We start from the raw sequence: 19,025 nt of genomic DNA on the forward strand, positions 1-19,025 counted from the left end.
CAAACGGTGTGACTCTAGTTTGTGTACAACCAGAGAAATGAAAATTCAAGCTCTACAAATCAAAATGCATTCTGCTCTCATGTTTAACTAATAATTAGAACAAATAAATACATAAATTAAAAAAGGAGGCGCTGGGGATGTAGCTGGTACAATCTTCAGGACTGCCAAAAATAAACAAATGAAGATTTAGGGTAATTTTAAGTCTTCATTCAGTACCTTCAATTTGTAAGTGGGGAAACGGGCTCAAAGAGATCCATCCCTGTGCTCTTAGTATCAGAGATATGACTAGAACCTCAGCCTGCTGATTCCATTCGTGGTGATCCATTTACCAGGAATAGCCCCATGTTCCATCTCTACCTCTTCACCTAATCCCTCTACATTCTTCAATTTTCTGCCCAAATGTGGCTTCCCCAAGGGGAGCAAGCTTTCTCCACTTCCCTCCACCTAGATCAAGTCCCTCCCTTGATATTATTCTTACAACTTCTACTTTTACTTGTGGCCTGAGGTCCCCAACCCTGGCTCTCTGCCCAGCACATAGTGGGCATTCTGTCAATACTCACTGAATGGATGGGTGCCTGAATATTACCCTCCACCGTACTGACTCTTCCCATGGTACAAGTGCATGTTCTAACCCGGCCTCCAGTTTCCTACCATGCTGAAGAGTGTCACCATCCCTCTGACCCACTGAGAAAGGAAAATTACGCAGTTAGCGTCCTGAAACAGCGTGTCAGCAATGAAACCACGGTGAAGCTCAGGCTCCCTAGTTACAGTGTGCGCCTGAGGTCACTTGGCCTTACTGCTTTTCAGAGGATGAAGTCAGAAGAGACCTGTTTTAGACTTGATCATTTATTCTCTATCATGAAGACCTGGAATTTGAACAGGGAATAGAGAAGACATTCAACACCTAGTAAATGAATGGAAATGAAGAACTAAGTAGGAGAAGTAAAAGTACTAGGGTGAATAAGTCTGGGGGGGGGGGCGAAGCTTGATGAATCAGTAATAGCAGTTCTTAGAGGTACAAGAAGTAATGCATCTGACCCCAAGCCAGGGTCCTCTTGTGAATGCAGATGCTGTCACTAATAAGCTGGGTGACCTTAACCAAGTCAGCCACTTCATCTGTTAAATGGATATGCTATCTTCCAGGGTTATCATAGGACAAAAAAAAAAAAAAAGGTCCATGCAATTTTATTTTACACTACCTACTATAAAGTAGTTTACAAACACGAGATGATGTTATGAGATAAAGATGTTGATGACTAGTGTTCTATTTCCAGAGCATAAATGAAGAGGATTGATTCAAATGATAGCTAGAAAAGATCTTTCTCCACATGGAGCAGCCAAGGAGTGGACAGGAGTTTGAGAGGCAGGTCATATGACTGCTGTCCTTAGGGATTGGGGTAGATGACCCCTTTGATTTCCAACTCCAAGACTGAGTATTTTAAGATTCCAAACTCTCCTCCTCTTCCTTGAGTCTGTATGGCATGCCCTGTTTCTGCTGTGGCACGTAATGTGGAACTCTGTAGCCTATTGGGTGTCACATTTTTTCATAGAATATATAGAATCCAGGATGAGCCTCCAGGATGCCACATAATGTATCCTCTGGTCCTTGTCTCTCCCAGCAACTCCAGTTTATGTGATGAGGATAACTAATTGCTCTTTATTTTTCTTTTTCCATACTGGATACTTTATTCCTTTGGTAGTTTCCTTCATAGTGGATTTCTATGGAGGAGTATAGGTTTACATTTGTACTACAACTGTATTTAAGAGCATCGCTATAAAGATGTTTTCTCAACTTTTTTTATTTATTAGTTCTAATCAGATATACATGACGGTAGAAAGCTCTTTGATTCATCGTACACAAATGGAGCAGAATTTTTCACTTCTCTGGTTGTGCTTAAAGTAGAGTCACACCATTCGTGCAATCATACATGTACTTAGGGTAATGAAGTCCATCTCATTCCACTGTCTTTCCTATCCCTTTGTCCCCTCCCAACCTCCCCTTGGCCCCATCCAAAGTTCCTCCACTCATCCCTTGCTAATCCATATGGGGGGCATGGGATGAGTGGAGGAACTAATTGCTCTTTAGCATTTCATTTGAATGAGACTCACGGATCTGTTTAGAAAGAAAACTGCTGATCAATTGCAATTGCCCCTGTTGTCATGGAAACAGGCTGAAATGGGACTGTAATTATATTTCCTTATTCCTGAAGTGAATCCCTAATCATGCCATAGTAATTACCCAATATCTATGTTCCCAAATTACATGATGCTTGTCCAAAAAAGACAAAGGCTGAGGAGTTGGAGGACTGGCCTGAAGCACGTGTTCACGTGCAGCTGCTGAAAGCTTTCTCCTTTTTTGGATATAGAGAATTTCCCTCTGTTGGCTCCAATCCAAGGGTAGATGACGTCAGTAGGTCTCAGAATGTGCCCAGAACTTACGGTAGTGTTAAGAACGCTATACCAGGTAGCACAAGTTCAGTTCTAACAGAAAACACAAGTGCTAGTGTCTTCAGCAATAATGACATATCAACCAATGTATGGAAGGTGGAGAGCTTGATGATTCCAGCAACATTATCCAGATCTGGTCAGATTCCTTTGGGGAGTGGACTTTTGTCTTCATGTTTGTCTCCTCATGGTCACAAGATGACTGCCACAGTTCCAGGTCTCACACACAGACAACAAAGACCAGGAATGGAAAGAGAAATGTCTCAGGGCTGGGGATATAGCTCAGTTGGTAGAGTGCTTGCCTCACATGCACAAGGCCCTGGGTTCAATCCCCAGCACCAAAAAAAGAGAGAGAGAAAGAAAGAAATAGGACTGTCCCTGTCTCATGTATTCTTTTTTTTTTGAGGGGGGGGAATGAATTCAGGGGCACTCGACCACTGAGCCACATCCCTAGTCCTATTTTGTATTTTATTTAGAAACAGGGTCTCACAGAGTTGCTTAGTGCCTCACTTTTGCTGAGGCTGGCTTTGAACTCATGATTCTCCTGCCTCAGCCTCCCAAGCTGCTAGGATTACAGGCATGCGTCACCACACCCAGCTTTGTGACATTTTTGTGAATGAGAATTTCCCAGGAATGCCTCCTCCTAGCAAGATTATTTATTTATTTATTTTTATTTTTATTTTTTTTACATGGTGCTGAGGATCAAACCCAGGGCCTCACACCTGCAAGGCAAGTTCTCTACCACTGAGCTACAGCCCCAATCCCTGCCACTTGCTTTTAATGGTCCCTTTCACACCAGACCCTGCTGCAGACAGTAGGCCAAGACAATGGAACTTAAAATGGAGAGGAGCTCGTCTTTGCTCCTCCCCACACTCCTTAGTACAAGATCCACAGTGGGTGAGGGACGGAGTTGCATGACTACAGGTCTGGCTTTGATTTGCTTTTCTTCTCAACTTGTCTCTCTACTTTGACCTCCCAGTGCCCTGAGCTCCAGGCCACAGGCCCAGCAGGTGCCCTCTGTCCCATCTCCTCCACTTCTCCAGATAAGAATGGGCTTGGGTATTCCCGTTGCTGAAGTGTGGCATCCTTTGCTCTCAGACAGCAGCACATACCACCAAGAAAGAAAGCAGCCTCTAGAGGAGAAGTAGAAACAAAACATCATACAGTTATACAAATGAGCTGCCCATCGGGAGGGACTAGCCTAGAAAATGGAACCAAGGTGCAGATCCTAGCATTCAGCCATTAGCATCCAAATTTCCTTTCTGGGACTTGCCTTCGCCTTGTCGTGTGTAGCTCCAATAGGACTTAGTGTCTGCTTCCCGTGGCAGAAGCCAAAAGGCTGAGATCCTCCACTTCCCCTCCCGCTGCAGTCTGGCATGAGCACAATCAATCTGTCTCTTCTAGGACCTGCCTGGACAGGTGTCTCAAGGATGTAAGAGACACAACTTTAAGAGGAGCTGACAATCCGGCTCTTCCTGCAGCTGATGAGGCCTAGATATCTCGTGCTCTCTCAGTTCCTGTGTTTTTCCAAGCCTGGGCTCTGGCTGCTTTTGTTTTGTCAGCCCCCACCATTTCTTTTGGATGAGAGGGGTAAAGTCAGTTTCTATTGCTTGCAGCTAGGACCTGTAACAGACATAGGTAGACACCAGGAGAACAAAGTGAGACAGGTTTAAAATAGAAGACAGGAAGCAAAACCCTGAGCCATTCCTGGTTTGAGTTGAAAAGAGAGCCTGGAAGAACTCTTTAAAGCTGAAGATCCTCCTGACTTGGCCACCAGGGGCTGCTCAGAGCTTGCCACCGTGGCCACCTGCACCCCCTGGTGACCTGGAGTTCTCTCTCCTGCTTCAACTCATGTGCATCACGCCTCCCACTCCCTCAGCGACCTTCTCCAGAAAATCCATCCGGTAAACCAGCTCACCCTACTGTACTAGTCACTGATTGGCCCACTGAAAGAATTTACTCACAGATTTCATCATAGAAAGCGTGTGGGAGAAACAAGGGCAGCAGATGCCATCCTGTCCTCATGCAACTCAGTACCATGTGGCCACAGATGATGCCATTGTCATCGTTGCTGTCACGTCTGGGCTGCCCTGTTCAACGTGCAAAGCACTTTTGTTTGCCCTCTCATTTAAGGATGATCACAGAAGCCATAACGTAAAGCATCAAGACATTCTGAACAGGGCTTTCAGAGGGAGAAAACACCCCTTTCTTCCAGGGAAGCAAGAAAGGCTGGGTGGAGTTGATAAGATAGGGTCTTGGACTTTGAAGGATGAGTAGACTGAATGGAGAGGGTGGTCTTGGGCAATCCAGAGAGAGGCAGGACCTAAGTGGTGACAGAGCCCGGTGAGGCTGGAGGTAAAACCAGGGATACAGTGACAGTCAGACATGCTGACCTCCAGCTGCCCTCAGTGGTTCCTCCATTTACTTCTGAACGTTCCCATGTACATTGTCCTATGTGGTCAATGCCGGCGCTCTGGGCGCCCGCCACCTGCCCTGATGGGGTGATGGGGTGTCTTTCCAGCAGCTTCCTTTCAGATGGTCCAGGGAAACAAAGTCTGAAGTGGCTTCAAAATAAACAATAACGACAACAACAACAAAAGTTTAAAAGTCTGAACTTTTTATTGCTGTTGGCCTTGGCATTGCTGTTGGTGGTTATTTGAATAATGATCCAATCTGTGTATTCCAACAGAGTAGGGTAACCCAGCCAGGCCTCCGCTGAGCAGCCTGAGATCTTTCAGCACGGAGATGGGCCCTTGAGAACAGCCCTGTATTTTGTTCTACGTGCTGCCAGAGTGCACTGAGAGTGCTGTGCTATTTGTTCTAAAATAGCCTCTAGAGCCTGCGGGTAGACTCTTCAGAGCTCATCCGGCTCACTGAGCACATAAAGGGGAAGAGAAGGAGAGTAAGAGCAGTTTTGTCTTTCCAAAACCACCAATGACTTAAGTCAAAGGACTCTAATGTTCTAATATATAGGTAGGACAGGACCCTCAAAGCCACTCCAACACTGTTTTAGGGCTAATACCACACATCCTTCCTCAGCATCAGCAGCCTATGTGAAGTCTCTGGTCTCCAGCCCATAGATTCTGGAAGGCATTGGTGGTGTTTGACCCTCCTGCCTGGAGGGAGTGGCGTGGTGCTTCACTCCCCCTGGGGCTGCTGCTCCGGACACCACCAGGACCACTCTTTCCAGCTTTGCACCTCAAAACCCTCCATGACTCCGGCAATGTCAAAGGTTCTTCTTCTTTCTTTTCTTCCTCCCTCTTTTTCCAGTTTTTCTTATCTTCTTCCCACCTTCCTCCTTCTCCTCCCTCTACTTCTTTTGCTCCATAAAGTCTCTGCTAATCTTTGCGGATAGTAAAGACAGGACAATTCTGTCGTGACACGAAGACTGTGGTGCACCCATTTACCTAATTTTTGGCCACGTCTACCCAGTTGAGTCATAGTGATCCATTCCTACAATTTTAAAGTGTTTGATTAATTCATCCACAATCATTGCAGCACCATTCACAATAGCCAAAGGTGGAAACAAGCCAGATGTCCACTGATGGGTGAATGTTTAAAGAAGATGTGGTGTGTGTAACATACGAAGAGAGATGACCCATTCTTAAAAAGGAATGGAAGTCTGACAAGATGCTACACCATGGGTGAACCTTGGAGACACTGTACTGAGTGAAAAACTAGATACGAAAGGACAGATGTTATATGTTATTTCACCTACAGGAGACACCTGGAAGAATCAAAATGTAGAAATAGAAAGTAGAATCAAGGCTGCTAGAGCTGTGGGGAGAGAGGAACTGTGAAGTTACTGTTCAATGAACATGGAATTTCAGTTAGAGGTGATGAGAACGTTCTAGAGATGGATAGTGGGGATGGTTGTATAATAATATGAATGGACTTAATGTCATTGAATCATATGGTTAAAATGATAAATTTTACCTTACATATGTTTCTACCACAATAAAAAAAGTCTCAATCAAAATTATGTTAACAAAGAAATCTGTGGATGCTGGGATTATTTTTGATGTTGACAGATTTGGTGTTGAAGAAGCAAAACTCATTTTACCCTCTTTTTGCCAGGAGTAATTAAACTCAGGGGCACTCGACCACTGAGCCACATCCCCAGCCCTATTTTGTATTTTATTTAGACACAGGGTCTCACTGAGTTGCTTAGCCCCTCGCTTTTGCTGAGGTTGGCTTTGAACTCGCGATCCTCTGGCCTCAGTCTCCTAAACTGTTGGGATTATAGCTTTGTTTTACCCTCTCTCTTTTTTTTTTCCATTTTTCATTTATTTTATTTTTGCTTCAGAATTCTTTTTGATTGGTTTATTACAATTATACATAGTAGTAGGATTCATTATCCATATTTATGCATGCACATAACATAATTGTTTAATCTCATTCCCCAATACCTTCCCTTTCCTTCTCCCCTTCTTCCCCCAATCCGCTTGCTCTACTCTACTAGTCTTCTATTATTATGATGATTATTTAAATTACTGCATTATAATTTCATGTAGAAGTGGAAATCACCCTCTTTGTATAAGATTTATAACTGTGGGGGTCCAGGGACCTTAATTAAGGCTCCTGCCTTATGGTCCAGCAGCCACTGTTCATAGTGTGTATGTTCCCAAAGAAATCCCAGTATCTGCAAATGTTAAAGTGGAAAGTTCTGTGAACCAAGCGAACCAAGCTTGGTGGCACATGTCTACTGTAATCCCAGTGGCTCTGGAGTCTGAGGCAGGAGAATCTAGAGTTCAAAGCCAGCCTCAGCAAAAGCGAGGTGCTAAGCAACTCAATGAGATCCTGTGTCTAAATAAAAGAGAAAATAGAGCTGGGGATGTGGCTTAGCGGGCAAGTGCCCCTGAGTTCAATCCCTGGTGCCCCTCACCAAAAACAAACAAACAAAAAACAGTTAAATGGCTATACGACCATCTGCAATTAGAGGCTTAAAATACAGGATTTTACAGGGCTTTCCACATGTCTCCTCATGACTGACAGGCTGGGCCCTATTTCTTACGCTTCTGCAGGGGGACTCTGAGGAAAGGTTTTAGCAGTGAGGCTGGGAGACCTCTCAGCCCTTGGTTTACTCATGACAAAGGGAGGTAGTGGCGAAGGAAGGGTGGCCTGCTTCACAATCAGTCGTGAAAGACTTTAAATGTCAAGAATACAGAGGTCCAGGTGAACGCGGCTGAGGTGCAGTTTGTGAGAAATTGTCCCTTCGCCTCCCAATCATGCAATTTGTAATTCTCAGCTGGATCAGGACAATGATTTCCCCCCCAGGCTCTTTGTTCATTAGAACATAGTTTTGAGCTTAGATCTCCACACGTGGGCTTGGTTTCCATTCCTACCCTGCCCTAGACTCTGGAACTTTGGGGAACATTTTTTACCCGTTCTGTCTCAGCTGCCTCTTCAGAGAAAAGGAAATAATCTACATCATAGAGTAGAAATAATCTACATCATCGGAGCCAGCAGCCATGATTTCTAAAGATCTCATATAAAGTGGCATTTTGTAAATGAAACTACTCACAAGAGCATGTTCACTCATGAAACTCATAATCCAGTTCCCAGTCTTGTTTTCTTTTTTAATTTTTAATTTTTTAGTTGTAGATGGACACGATACCTTTATTTTATTTATTTATTTTTATGCGATGCTGAGGATCAAACCCAGTGCCTCACACATGCTAGGCAAGTGCTCTACAACCTCAGCCCCCTTCACTACTATTTTTCTAGTGCCTTAAATTGAAACAAAAACCAAATATGATAATCTGGGCACACAGTGGCACATGCCTGTAATCCCAGCGGCTTAGGAGGCTAAGGCAGGAGGATTACAAGGTCAAAGTCAGCCTCAGCAATGGCAAGGTGCTAAGCAACTCAGTGAGACTGTCTCTAAATGAAAAAATACAAAAAGGGGCTTGGGATATGGCTCAGTGGTTGAGTTCCTCTGAGTTCAATCCTTGGTACCACAACCCCACACCCCACCCCCCAAAAAAAACTAAATATAACAAGAAAAAAGGTATAAAGGTTTATGATCATTTTGAAAAAACATACCTCTTAAAAGCAATGGTAATATTAACAAATAGGCTTTGATATGTATAACATGGTAAAAAACTTAATAAATATCAAAAAGTTATTTAATTCTTCCAGTTATGACTAGAATGAAGTAGCTTGTCGGCAAATCTGTACTGCCACCAAGAACAGCTAGAAATACAGAGCATGTTAAGGACATCCACTTGAAGGCATTACTTGGTGGCCAACTCACAGGACAGACCAGAGCAGTGATATCCAGGAGAGAAGGGAACCTTTGAGCACATCCTTCCGTGTATGGTTCCTCTCCTGTGGTCTTTAGCTGATTTTTGGTGCAAGACAAGAGGTCAGAAAGTCTGTGGGTAGTTGACAATAGGAAGAGAAGACAGCGGAGCTATAGGCAATGTCATGGGACCGGGGACTCAAAACTTGGAGTTTGAGGGTGCTAAGGTAGTCAGGGCTTAAGGGATTAAGATCCCCAAGAGAAGTCCAGAACAGTGAAGCCAGATCTAGACAGAGTTTTCCTTTTGAGGCATTTGCTGATTTATTATATTATTTATAATAAATATTATTATTTAGTAAATAAATTTATCAAAGCTGCTGGTTATAAGATTAGTATTAGTATTAGGCAAACAGCTGACAGCTCAGAGTTTTTGGAAGCCTGTGGTACTGGAAAGATAGAAATTGGGTTTCCCAGCCTGCCAAGTAGGGGGTCTTAGGAAATAAACTAGGCTCTCTGTTAAGACTACAAGAAGACTTAGAAGTAGCAACAGAGGTAGTCTGAATCCTACCAAGTTTGCTGGTCAGCCATGAGTCGGCTGTTGGTGATTGGACGGAAGTGACTTGCTCTCTTGCCATTTGCTGCCTACAAGAGAGTTGTGTGAATCCTCTCTGTAAGGAGAGAACCTAACCTCTAAAATGTTTCCTATGTGTCGTTCAGTAAAACATTACCAAGCATCTAAGAAACAAGAGTACAAGGAAAACAAGATAATAGACATAGACCCAGAGGTGACTAAGATACTGGAGTTTCAGAGACTTTTTAGGTAATTTTGATTAGTATAGTCAAGAAATTAGTTGATGAGATGGAAGAGTTTCACTGGAGAATTGGAATCTGTTAGATAAGTGGAAATTTGAGATTTAAAAAAAAGACTTCTGAAATTCAGTGAGTGATTTTAATAGCAGATTGAAAAAAAACTGAAGAGAGAATTTGCTAGTAGGCAGGTCCATGGAAAGATCTAGACAGAATCGTTTTTAGTAAGAAGAATGATAGATACAGACATGAGAATAAAAGACAAATGACTTATTTTTGAAAGGGCTTAATGTGGGGATATCAGAAAGGGATTCAGAGGGAAATAACCAGAAACAATATTAAAGAAATAAAGGCTGGGCTGGGGTTGTGGCTCAGCGGTATAGTGCTCGCTTAGCATGTGCAAGGCCCTGGGTTCAGTCCTCAGCACCACATAAAAATAAATAAATAAAATAAAGGTATTGTGTCCAACTACAACTAAAAATAAATATTTAAAAAAAAATAAATAAGGGCTAAGAATTTTCCAAAACTAATGAACTACATCAAGCCTCAAATTTAAAAAGCACTATATGCCCCAGACTGGATAAATTAGAAGATGTTCACAGCCATGTCAAAGAAAAACTGCTGAAAACCAAAGTTAACGAGATGAATTTTTAACTTACACTATAAATAAAAGACAGATTATTTGCCTTTTCAAAGAAGCAGTGATACTGTCATATCTATAAAAATTTTATAGCTAACACTGTAGTTAGTGCTGAAATATTGTTTTCTCCCTAAGTTTGAGAACATTACAAGTCCACCATCACCACTGCTATTCAATTTTATATGAAGATTCTAACTAATTCAGTATGGAAAGAAAAAAGAAAAAATACAGAATGTGAAAAGAAGAAATAAAATGGTCTTTTGTTGCATACAACCTGATGCAATATGTAGAAAATCCAAAAGAATCAATAGTTATATTATTATATTTAGTAAATAAACTTATCAAAGTTGCTGGTTATAAGATTAGTATAACAGGGCTGAGGTTGTGGCTCAGTGGTAGAGTGCTTCACTTGCATGCACAAGGCCCTGGGTTTGATCCCCAGCACTAAAAAAAAAAAAAAATGAATGTAACAAAAAACAGTTGTATATTCCACCAATAAAACCACCAAATATGTAGGAGTAAATCTATCAAAATATGTATAAGACCTCTATACAGAAAACTCTCAAGACAGATTTAAAGAAATTAATGATGCTCTAAATACAAGAGGTAGCCTAGCGCAGTGGCACATTCCTGTAATCCCAGCAGCTCGGGAGGCTGAGACAGGAGGATTGAGAGTTCAAAACCAGCCTCAGCAATTTAGCAAGACCCTAAGCAATTCAAAGAGACCCTATTTCTAAATAAAATACAAAATAGGGCTGGGGATGTGGCTCAGTGGTCCAGTGCTCCTGAGTTCAATCCCTGGTACCCCCCTCCAAAAATAAGAGGTAGCCCATGTTCATGGATTAAAATATTTAATATTGTAAAGACATTGGTTAACCCAAAATTTATCTATATATCTAATGCCATCACAAAAATAGTCTTAGGAGCATAGGAAAGAGAGAGAGAGAGAGAGAGAGAGAGAGAGAGAGAGAGAGAGAGAGAGAGAGAACTTATATAGTAAAGCAAAGGGACAGGAATAGCCTTTTGGGGATAAAAGACCCAAATATCAAATTTGAAAAACTAAAGCTATCAAGACTCATTTGGAAGCTATAGTATGGGGTTATTGCTGTTAAAACAGACAAGCTGACTTAGGGTACAGAGGCCAGGGTCAGATTCACATATGGACAGTCCCTTTATTTATGGCAAGTTACTGACTTTAAGTATTAATTTCCCATTTATAAAATAGACTTAATTATAGTATATACCACCCAAGATTTAAATTTTATTCATTAAAGATTTAGATATTACACTAATAGGCTAACACATTTAAGGGGTATCTTAAGTGCCCAATAAAATTTAGCTAGAATTAATTCTTAACATTGTAACTACCTCTATTGTTATAATTATTACAACTAATATTATTAACATTTTTTTTTCTTGTTTTCAATGTAATCATCTGTAACTGAGGGATGGGCAAACAGTGAATCCTGATTGGCAGCAAAGAACATTTGAGGGTCACACAGAAGAGCAGCAAAAAATTCTTAGTCTACCTGGAAAAAAATAATAGAAGCAAGGATGATAAACTTCATGACACAGTCAAAACTAACTTAAAAGCTGGAGTGGAACTTAGCCTGGCAATGATATATACTGCCACACAACACACAACTGTATGTTTCATCTCTAACAAGATGGTGGTGATAAGGATTAAATGAGATAATGAAATTAAACCTCAGTGCGCAGAATGAAATCAAATGCACAGATGAAATCAAACTGAAGGCTGATTCATTTGTTGGTTGGTTGGTTGGTTAGTTGGTGGTGTTATTGCCTAATATCACAAACCTCAAATGCTCTTTGCCATACTTCCAGTAATTTGGTAAATTAAATGATATAATTTTATAACCAGTCTTCCCTGCTCAGTCTAGACTATAACATATAACAGTACAGCTGCCCAGGGATCCTGCACACTGCACTTGGAAATTAGCACGAGGGACCTGCAGGAAGGCTGCATTCTCATGCACTCCTTCACTGAGAACACCTACAGTTGAGGTCCCTTTCTGGGGATGGGGTGGGGGAAGTGATGTTCTCACTGCCCTCTGCTGCTTCCCGAGTGCCACCATGTTGCTTGGCATTGGGAAATGTGCTGTCTTGCCAAAGGGAGGGTGGACTTCTCTCCCTGCCCTGAGGAACTGGGAGAGTTGGTAGGCTCTTCTCCAGAGACAAGTTAGTTTCTAAGATCAAGTAAGGAGTTTGCTTCTGCAGCTTCCTCTTCCTGCATTTCACATTGCTCATACCTCATGTCAGATGGAAGTCTGGACTTCCTCAAAGTCCAACCTTCACACTAAAGAGCTGGAGTATTAGTCCATTTTCTTGTTCTTCTTTTTTTCTTTTTTTTTCTTTCTTTCTTCCTTTCTTTTTGAAGGAGGGGTGTTGGAAATTGAACCCAGGACCTCATGCATGCTTGACCTCAAGCACACTATCACTGAGCTACACCTCCAGCTCCATTGCCCATTACTATAATGATATACCTGAGGCTGGGTAACCTATAAAAAATAAGATTTATTGCTTAGAATTATAAAAATAAATTCTTATAAATAAGAACAAAAAAAAAAGAAGATTTATTTAGCTCATAGTTGTGGAGCCTGAAAGTCCAAACAGCATGGTGCTGGCTCTGGCAAAGGCTCTCTGGATATATCACATCATGGTGGACGGCATCCTAGCAGGATGTGTGCAAGAGGGAGAGTTCACATGGTGAGGCAGGAAGCCTGAGAGCACAAGGAGGGGCTGGGCTTTCTTTGTAAAGTTCTAGTGAGAACTAACCAGGGTCCCACGAGAACATCATCATTTCCTTCCAAAGGCAGTGGCCTCAAGTACCTAGGCCCCCACCTCTTAAAGATTTTACTGTCTTTTAACATTGCCACACTGGGAACCTAGCTTCCAATGCACGAACCCTTGGGTTCACACCATGTACAAACCATAGCAGCCAGGTGCTAACCACCTGTAATGTGTTCACTATGTATGAGGCCTATCATAAAAGACCCATTCATATTCCTCCCCACTTCTCTGAAATCCTCAAGCATTGACTATCCCTATCAGGAACTCTGGTTCTATTCTAAAGCCTTTGCTTTAGATGTACATATCTTTATTCCAACTTGATTGTAATATGAAAGAAACTCTTGCCTCTCACTTCTAGATCTGCATGTTCTTAGTAAATGCTGATTGGCAAGATTTCCTGGAACAAAACTGATAGGACAGCCCAGCTGGGAAAGGCTCTTCCATTTAAAAGTTCTGCAGTAAATTCTACCCTGGATCTTTTACAAATAACTAACAGTCTTTGAGTTCTCTCTGAATGGCTCTGAACCAGGATTGTGTAAGAGCCATGTTCTCCCATTCCTGGGGGACATTTTCATCTATCTAGCCCCTTGGCTGACGGCCAGCAGGAGGGGTCACAGTGCTGGAAGCGATTTCTGAATGAGACAGAGGACATGGGTGGAGTCCCTCAAGTCAGAACAGAAAACTGAATTGCCAAAAGAAATTTATCATCCTAATAAATGAAGCACATGATTTGCATTCCAGGTCCTTCAACTATTCTATGGGAACCCGGGCGCTTTCCCATGACAGTATTTTTATCCCTGATGGGGGAGCAGAAAGTGAGCAGACAGTTCAAGCAATGTCACAGGACAACATCCTGGGCAAAGTCAAAACTCTTCAGGTAAGACAGCTTAAGACTGGAAGGTCAGAGCCAGAGGAGGGGTCCGGCCATGGAGGGAAGTGGACAAGTCCCTAGCTCATCCTTGAGTGATGGATTGGGAGGTTCAGGGTCGCTCCTGGTAAGATTCCTTCCTGAACCTGACTCAGTTCTCTGGAACTTTCCTGTGCCCCTATGAGACATCACCACTATACCCATCTGCAAGACTTGCCCTCCCCTTTTCTCTAATTGTTCCTTAAAAAAAAAAAAAATGGACATGAGAAGTTGAACAAGTACCCAAGAGAATCTGCAGGGCTTGGATGGGAAAAAATCTCCTAACCAAATGAACCCGTATTCCTGCCAATGGAATCTACATAGCACACGTTCACTGCCTGTCTCTACTGGTGGATAGTGATCGATGAGACTTTCTGCTGTTTGTACATCTGGCCCCCCCAGCCACCTTTTCTTAGAGGAACACCACAGGCTCCCTCCTGTTCATGCTGCAGGGTGGGGCAGTTTTCCTATGTAAAAATTGACTCGGGGAGTGACTCCCTAGCAGTGAAAAGACAATGATCCTTTACCAAATGCCGTCAAAATAATGAGAATCCAGGGTAAGAAAGAAGAGCAAAAACACTGAGGGTATGGCGGTAGGTTTGCCCCAGTTCTTGATAGAATTCCCTTGCCCCCAAATACCCAAGAGCAGCGCCAAAGCAAGCATTCTCTGAGATGGAAGCCCTGGGAGGCTACCCAGATTTTGAACAGAGGGCTCTGGATTCTCATCTGTCTGTAAGTCTACCACAATGAGTGAATGAATAAGGGACAGGGGGAGGGAAAGAGGAAAAGCTGACCTGAGTAGCTACTGATAACGATGAAGCATTGTACCCAAAAGGAGATTTTGTTTTCTTGAGCTGCTCTTGTTCTTCTGAGCATGAGCTTTGTATTTTGTGACCTGTGTTTGGTCACATATTCCACACACACTCAGCCAAAGGTAGCATGTGGTGAATGCGGAATAGCCAACACCCTGTAACCACACCCAGGCATGCCTAGATCTTTATGCCTGTGGCCACTGCTGCCCAGGGCCAGAGTCCTGCTCCCAGAGCCAGCCCAGGCCTGTCCCTCATATCCCAGCGTGCCCCAACCAGCTCCCACTCCTGGTTCTAGCTGGCTGTGCTCTTGCACTGTTCGTAGACTGATGGCAAAGCAGGCTGTCACTTCCCATAGTTGGAGAAGAAGAGAGAATGGGGATGGCCAGGGAAAACCTTGACCCTCCCCCTTCTAGTCTTTTGATTTCTAGAATATTATTTTGAATAGGTTTTGAACTCCTGGCTCATCATATTCCTTTTCTAAGACGAATGGCGTGCAGAATTCAGGGTATGAAACAGCTATATTTGTAAAATATAAAAACTTTCTAGAATTTCTTGAAAAAAGACAATAGCCTGTTGTCTTCAATGATAGGTGCTCTGTAACATACCACATGCCACCACCACTCTAAAAACTGGTTGTGACAATACTTAAAATATTTAGTATATCATAAAGTTGCCATTTACATTCTTGAAAAAGAGATGGAATATGAAACCTGTGGTCACTTATGTTAATATTGCTACTTTGGACAATACTTGAGATTCATCAATACAGTATTTCTGGAGAAGCTACCAAATGCCAGAGATCATGGTAGGCATCTCTACAGATGTTGTCCAGTTTAATGTTCACGACAATCCATGAGGCAATTGTGTAGTATTGAAAATATAGAAACCTAGTGAAAAATATGTGAGTGCTTAGGATTTGTTACCAATAAGCATGATTTTAAATAATCTGATCTGTTTAATCAATAAAATATCGAATAACTAACTTTGCTGAAGTGACTGTTCTTTTAATGCAAGAAGAAAAATGTGAATAAAGCAAAATAACGATTTGAGTGTTCTCATTTTGATAACATCTCCTCATACGAGGTCTGCCTAATTTTGCTTCTGCTTGCATGGAGTCACAAGCTTCCTTTCAGCTCGGTAGTGATGTTTTTGAAAATACAAAAGGCTTTTGCTCTTCAAGGAGGGAAATGGGGACCGTGATCATAGCAAATGTGAGTTTGGAGTAACCTAAGATGTGACTGTATCACCCCCAAAAGACTGTGCTTTATTTTTCAGTCGACTAAGCAGTATGTTCCTGGTAAGTCGTAGAAATAGTAGTAACTTTATTAACTTGCATGAATGCTTTGCATTTTTCCATGACAACATTATGCTGGTGTCGATGCTTAGTAAGCAGCATAAAAGATCGCCCCCTCGTAAACTCCAGCATGGAATGAAAGAGTTCAGCGTGTCAGAGGCATGTATGTTTCATGTCTGGAATTGTCTTTGTGTATATGTGTATGTTTATTTTTAAAGAGAGGTACGGGATGGATAACACTGTAAACGTCCTGACGAGCTGATTAGCCACCATATTAAGACATTCTTTTGAAATGAGATTTCTACTGAAATGCCATTTCAAAAAAAAAAAAATTTTTTTTTTCTTTTTCTTTATAGCTTAAAAAATCTGCCCAGCCCTCAAACCCTTGGAAACTCCTATAAGGGCATTTGTCTTTCTGCATTTGGCAAGGCTGCCCTCCAGTGTCCATAGCAGACATCTCACCTAGAGCTGTCATGGTAGATGGGCAGCTGTTAGCATCTCAGTGCAGACTAACTGAATATAGCATAAATTAATCTGTCCTTTCCTGAATAAAGCCAGCCTGTCACCTGCTAAAAAATTTTGTGGCAAACTATTGAACCTTTTAAAAGAAAAACTAATTTTTTTCTGAGTATAAAAATAATACAGCCAGGCATGGTGGTACATGCCCCTAGTTCCAGCAACTCAGGAGGCTGAGGCAGGAGGATCACAAGTTCAGGGTGAATCAGGGAGGGAACTAGGTGAAATAAAAAGTGTGTCAGGCCTCGGCCACCATCTGGCTCTGTGGCCTTGTAAAGAAGCCATTAAACTCTCTGATACTCACTTCACCCACCTTGATAAGGGGGAAGCCTGTGATGGACAATGTGAAGGGTCCTTCTGGTTCTTAAGACCTGCCCCACCTTAGGAAGTCATTGTTCACCTGCTGTTGTGCAAGGTGGCTAGATAAGTGTTAAACTTTGTGGCATTTGGACTAAATGACCTTGATACTACTTACAGTTTTCCAGCAGCATGGATTGGGAGAGTGCCTCCTTGAGATCAGACCAGGCTATGAGGTTATGTCCCAGCCAATGACAAGAGTCAGGGGTATCATATTTTCAGCCTGTGGGTGATTTATACAATTACACCAGAATTTTGTCAGGGAAATATTGAATCATGGATTGTTTGGCCTAGGAGGGAAACCTTCATCCTCAGTAGCTAGTATCTTCCACTGAGCTGGATTTCACTTAAAAATACCAAAAATCATACATTTGAGCATTTTTACGACTAACGCAGCTATCAAGGACACAAAGAATAAACAGGTGCACTTCGTCACTTCTAAAGTCACTTTTAAAGAGCAGTTGTTTTTAAATTGTTGATGCTTTCTTTTTAAAAAAAAATCACATTAACAATGAAAGTATCTGTAGTTTGCTCAAGAAAACAGGAACTTTATTGTTCCTCTGCTTAACTCTTACAATTATGATCTGAAGAATGGCCATGAAAAATCTGGGGAATTCTAGACACTGGCAACGAGAGAGCTACAGAATATGATGTGCTTGGCATTTCCTCACCATAGGAACAAACCTCATGAATATGGATGTGCATTCCTGTAGCGTCATTCTCTGGCATTCCATATTACAACAAAATGGCCCAATATGAATGAATAAAATATGGTTCCTCTTAGCTCACATTCTGGTCTCAACAGTAACTCCATTCATAGCCCCACAATAGACTCGGTAGAGACACAAGTAATAACTACAGTTTGTAAAAAGACAGCTCATGAGTATTAAAAAAAAAAAAAAACTGAGGAGAGCAGTAGTTTTGTTTCTGAACCTAAGACCACCTCATCTTATTGAGGTGACTGCTCATTGATGTCATAGTTCCTCTCGTGACAATGAGTAGCACACAAATTAGAGTAACAGAAAAGCCATGTTTATCCAAATATTCAATTCAAGTGACACCTGAGATTGCCCAGTAGGTGTTGGCAGTGACCTTTTAATTGTCAATACATTTCACAAAATGTCACAGCTGTCCAGTCTCCTTTGAGGAGGCTGAAGGAGACCTCTGCAGGAGGAACTGCAGGGAGGACGTGTGGGTGGGAGCTTCTGGTCATTGGGTGTGTGAGGATCGATGGCCGTAGCCCTGGACCCTAAGTCCTGCCCTGACCTCTACTGCCTGACAGTTGCAGAACATGTCTGTGAGGACAGTCCTTTGTCTGGACACAGAGACTAGCCCTACTCAGATCCCTGCTACCATTCCTCTCCTGCTTCTCAGTCCGTCCCCCCACCCCCACCCCAAGGTCCCAAACCACTAGCCTGAATCTGTTTTCTCTGGGGGGATTTCAAATCTGTTCCTGTACCAAGAGGCACATTTTCATTTCCAAAGGCAACAGCAGTGTTTTTCTTTTGCCAGGATGAACATATCTGTGATAGAAATCAACCTTCTGACATACACACACACACACACAGTCATTCCCTCCTGTCCTCTTCCCCTTCCTCCTTTTCTCTCTCTGTCCCCCAGGCCCCCTAGCTATTGCAACTGCCAGCAAGGCCTTCATCTCCCTCTGGGCCCTTCTCTCTCTTCTTCCCTATGCATTTGCTCTGTCCCCAGCACCTTTCCCTCAACCCACCTCTTGAATTCTCTACCTCATTTGTGAACATGCCCCCGGTACTGTATGGTCCCTGTTTTTTTTTTTTTTTAAGTTATAGGTGGACACAATATCTTTATTTTATTTTTATGTGGTGCTGAGGAGCGAACAAAGTACTTCACGCATGCGCTCTACCTTTGAGCCACAACCCCAGCCCCTTGTCCCTGTTCTTATTCATTTATTTGTTTCTTTTCATGTTCTCTTTCCTGTTCCCTTTGTGGCCACAATAGTCATCCCAACTTTGCAGTTATTTCAGTCTAGAATGTGATTACATTTTGCCGCATTTTTTTTTTGCCTCCTAAGCATCATAATGGACCAACATGAGTATTCTAAAAAGTAAAATATCAGCATATTTATTCACAATTAAATGGCATCAGAGTATTAGGCCAAGAATTATAATAAAGAATTATTCTTTCCATTATAAGTACAAGAAATAACCTCATCT

General features: G+C 42.2%; 1 protein-coding gene across 5 annotated transcripts in view; it reads left to right on the forward strand.

Annotated features, from left to right (window-relative positions):
• The window catches only part of Cracd (capping protein inhibiting regulator of actin dynamics), a 245,621-nt gene that overhangs the window by 201,674 nt on the left and 24,922 nt on the right, over positions 1-19,025 (forward strand). For 3 of the 5 annotated variants that reach the window (XM_040292385.2, XM_005320023.5, XM_040292384.2), the window contains one exon: positions 13,689-13,824. The exons of 1 other annotated variant lie outside the window; for it this stretch is intronic. In XM_040292385.2, the coding sequence (XP_040148319.2) occupies positions 13,705-13,824 (120 nt within the window). In that variant the 5' untranslated portion in view covers positions 13,689-13,704. Of the gene's footprint in view, positions 1-13,688; positions 13,825-15,922; positions 15,964-19,025 lie in introns of those variants that run through there. One more of the 5 variants, XM_040292388.2, reaches the window with a different exon arrangement.

This window comes from Ictidomys tridecemlineatus, chromosome 9, assembly GCF_052094955.1.
Source record: "Ictidomys tridecemlineatus isolate mIctTri1 chromosome 9, mIctTri1.hap1, whole genome shotgun sequence".
NCBI classification, from domain to species: domain Eukaryota; kingdom Metazoa; phylum Chordata; class Mammalia; order Rodentia; family Sciuridae; genus Ictidomys; species Ictidomys tridecemlineatus.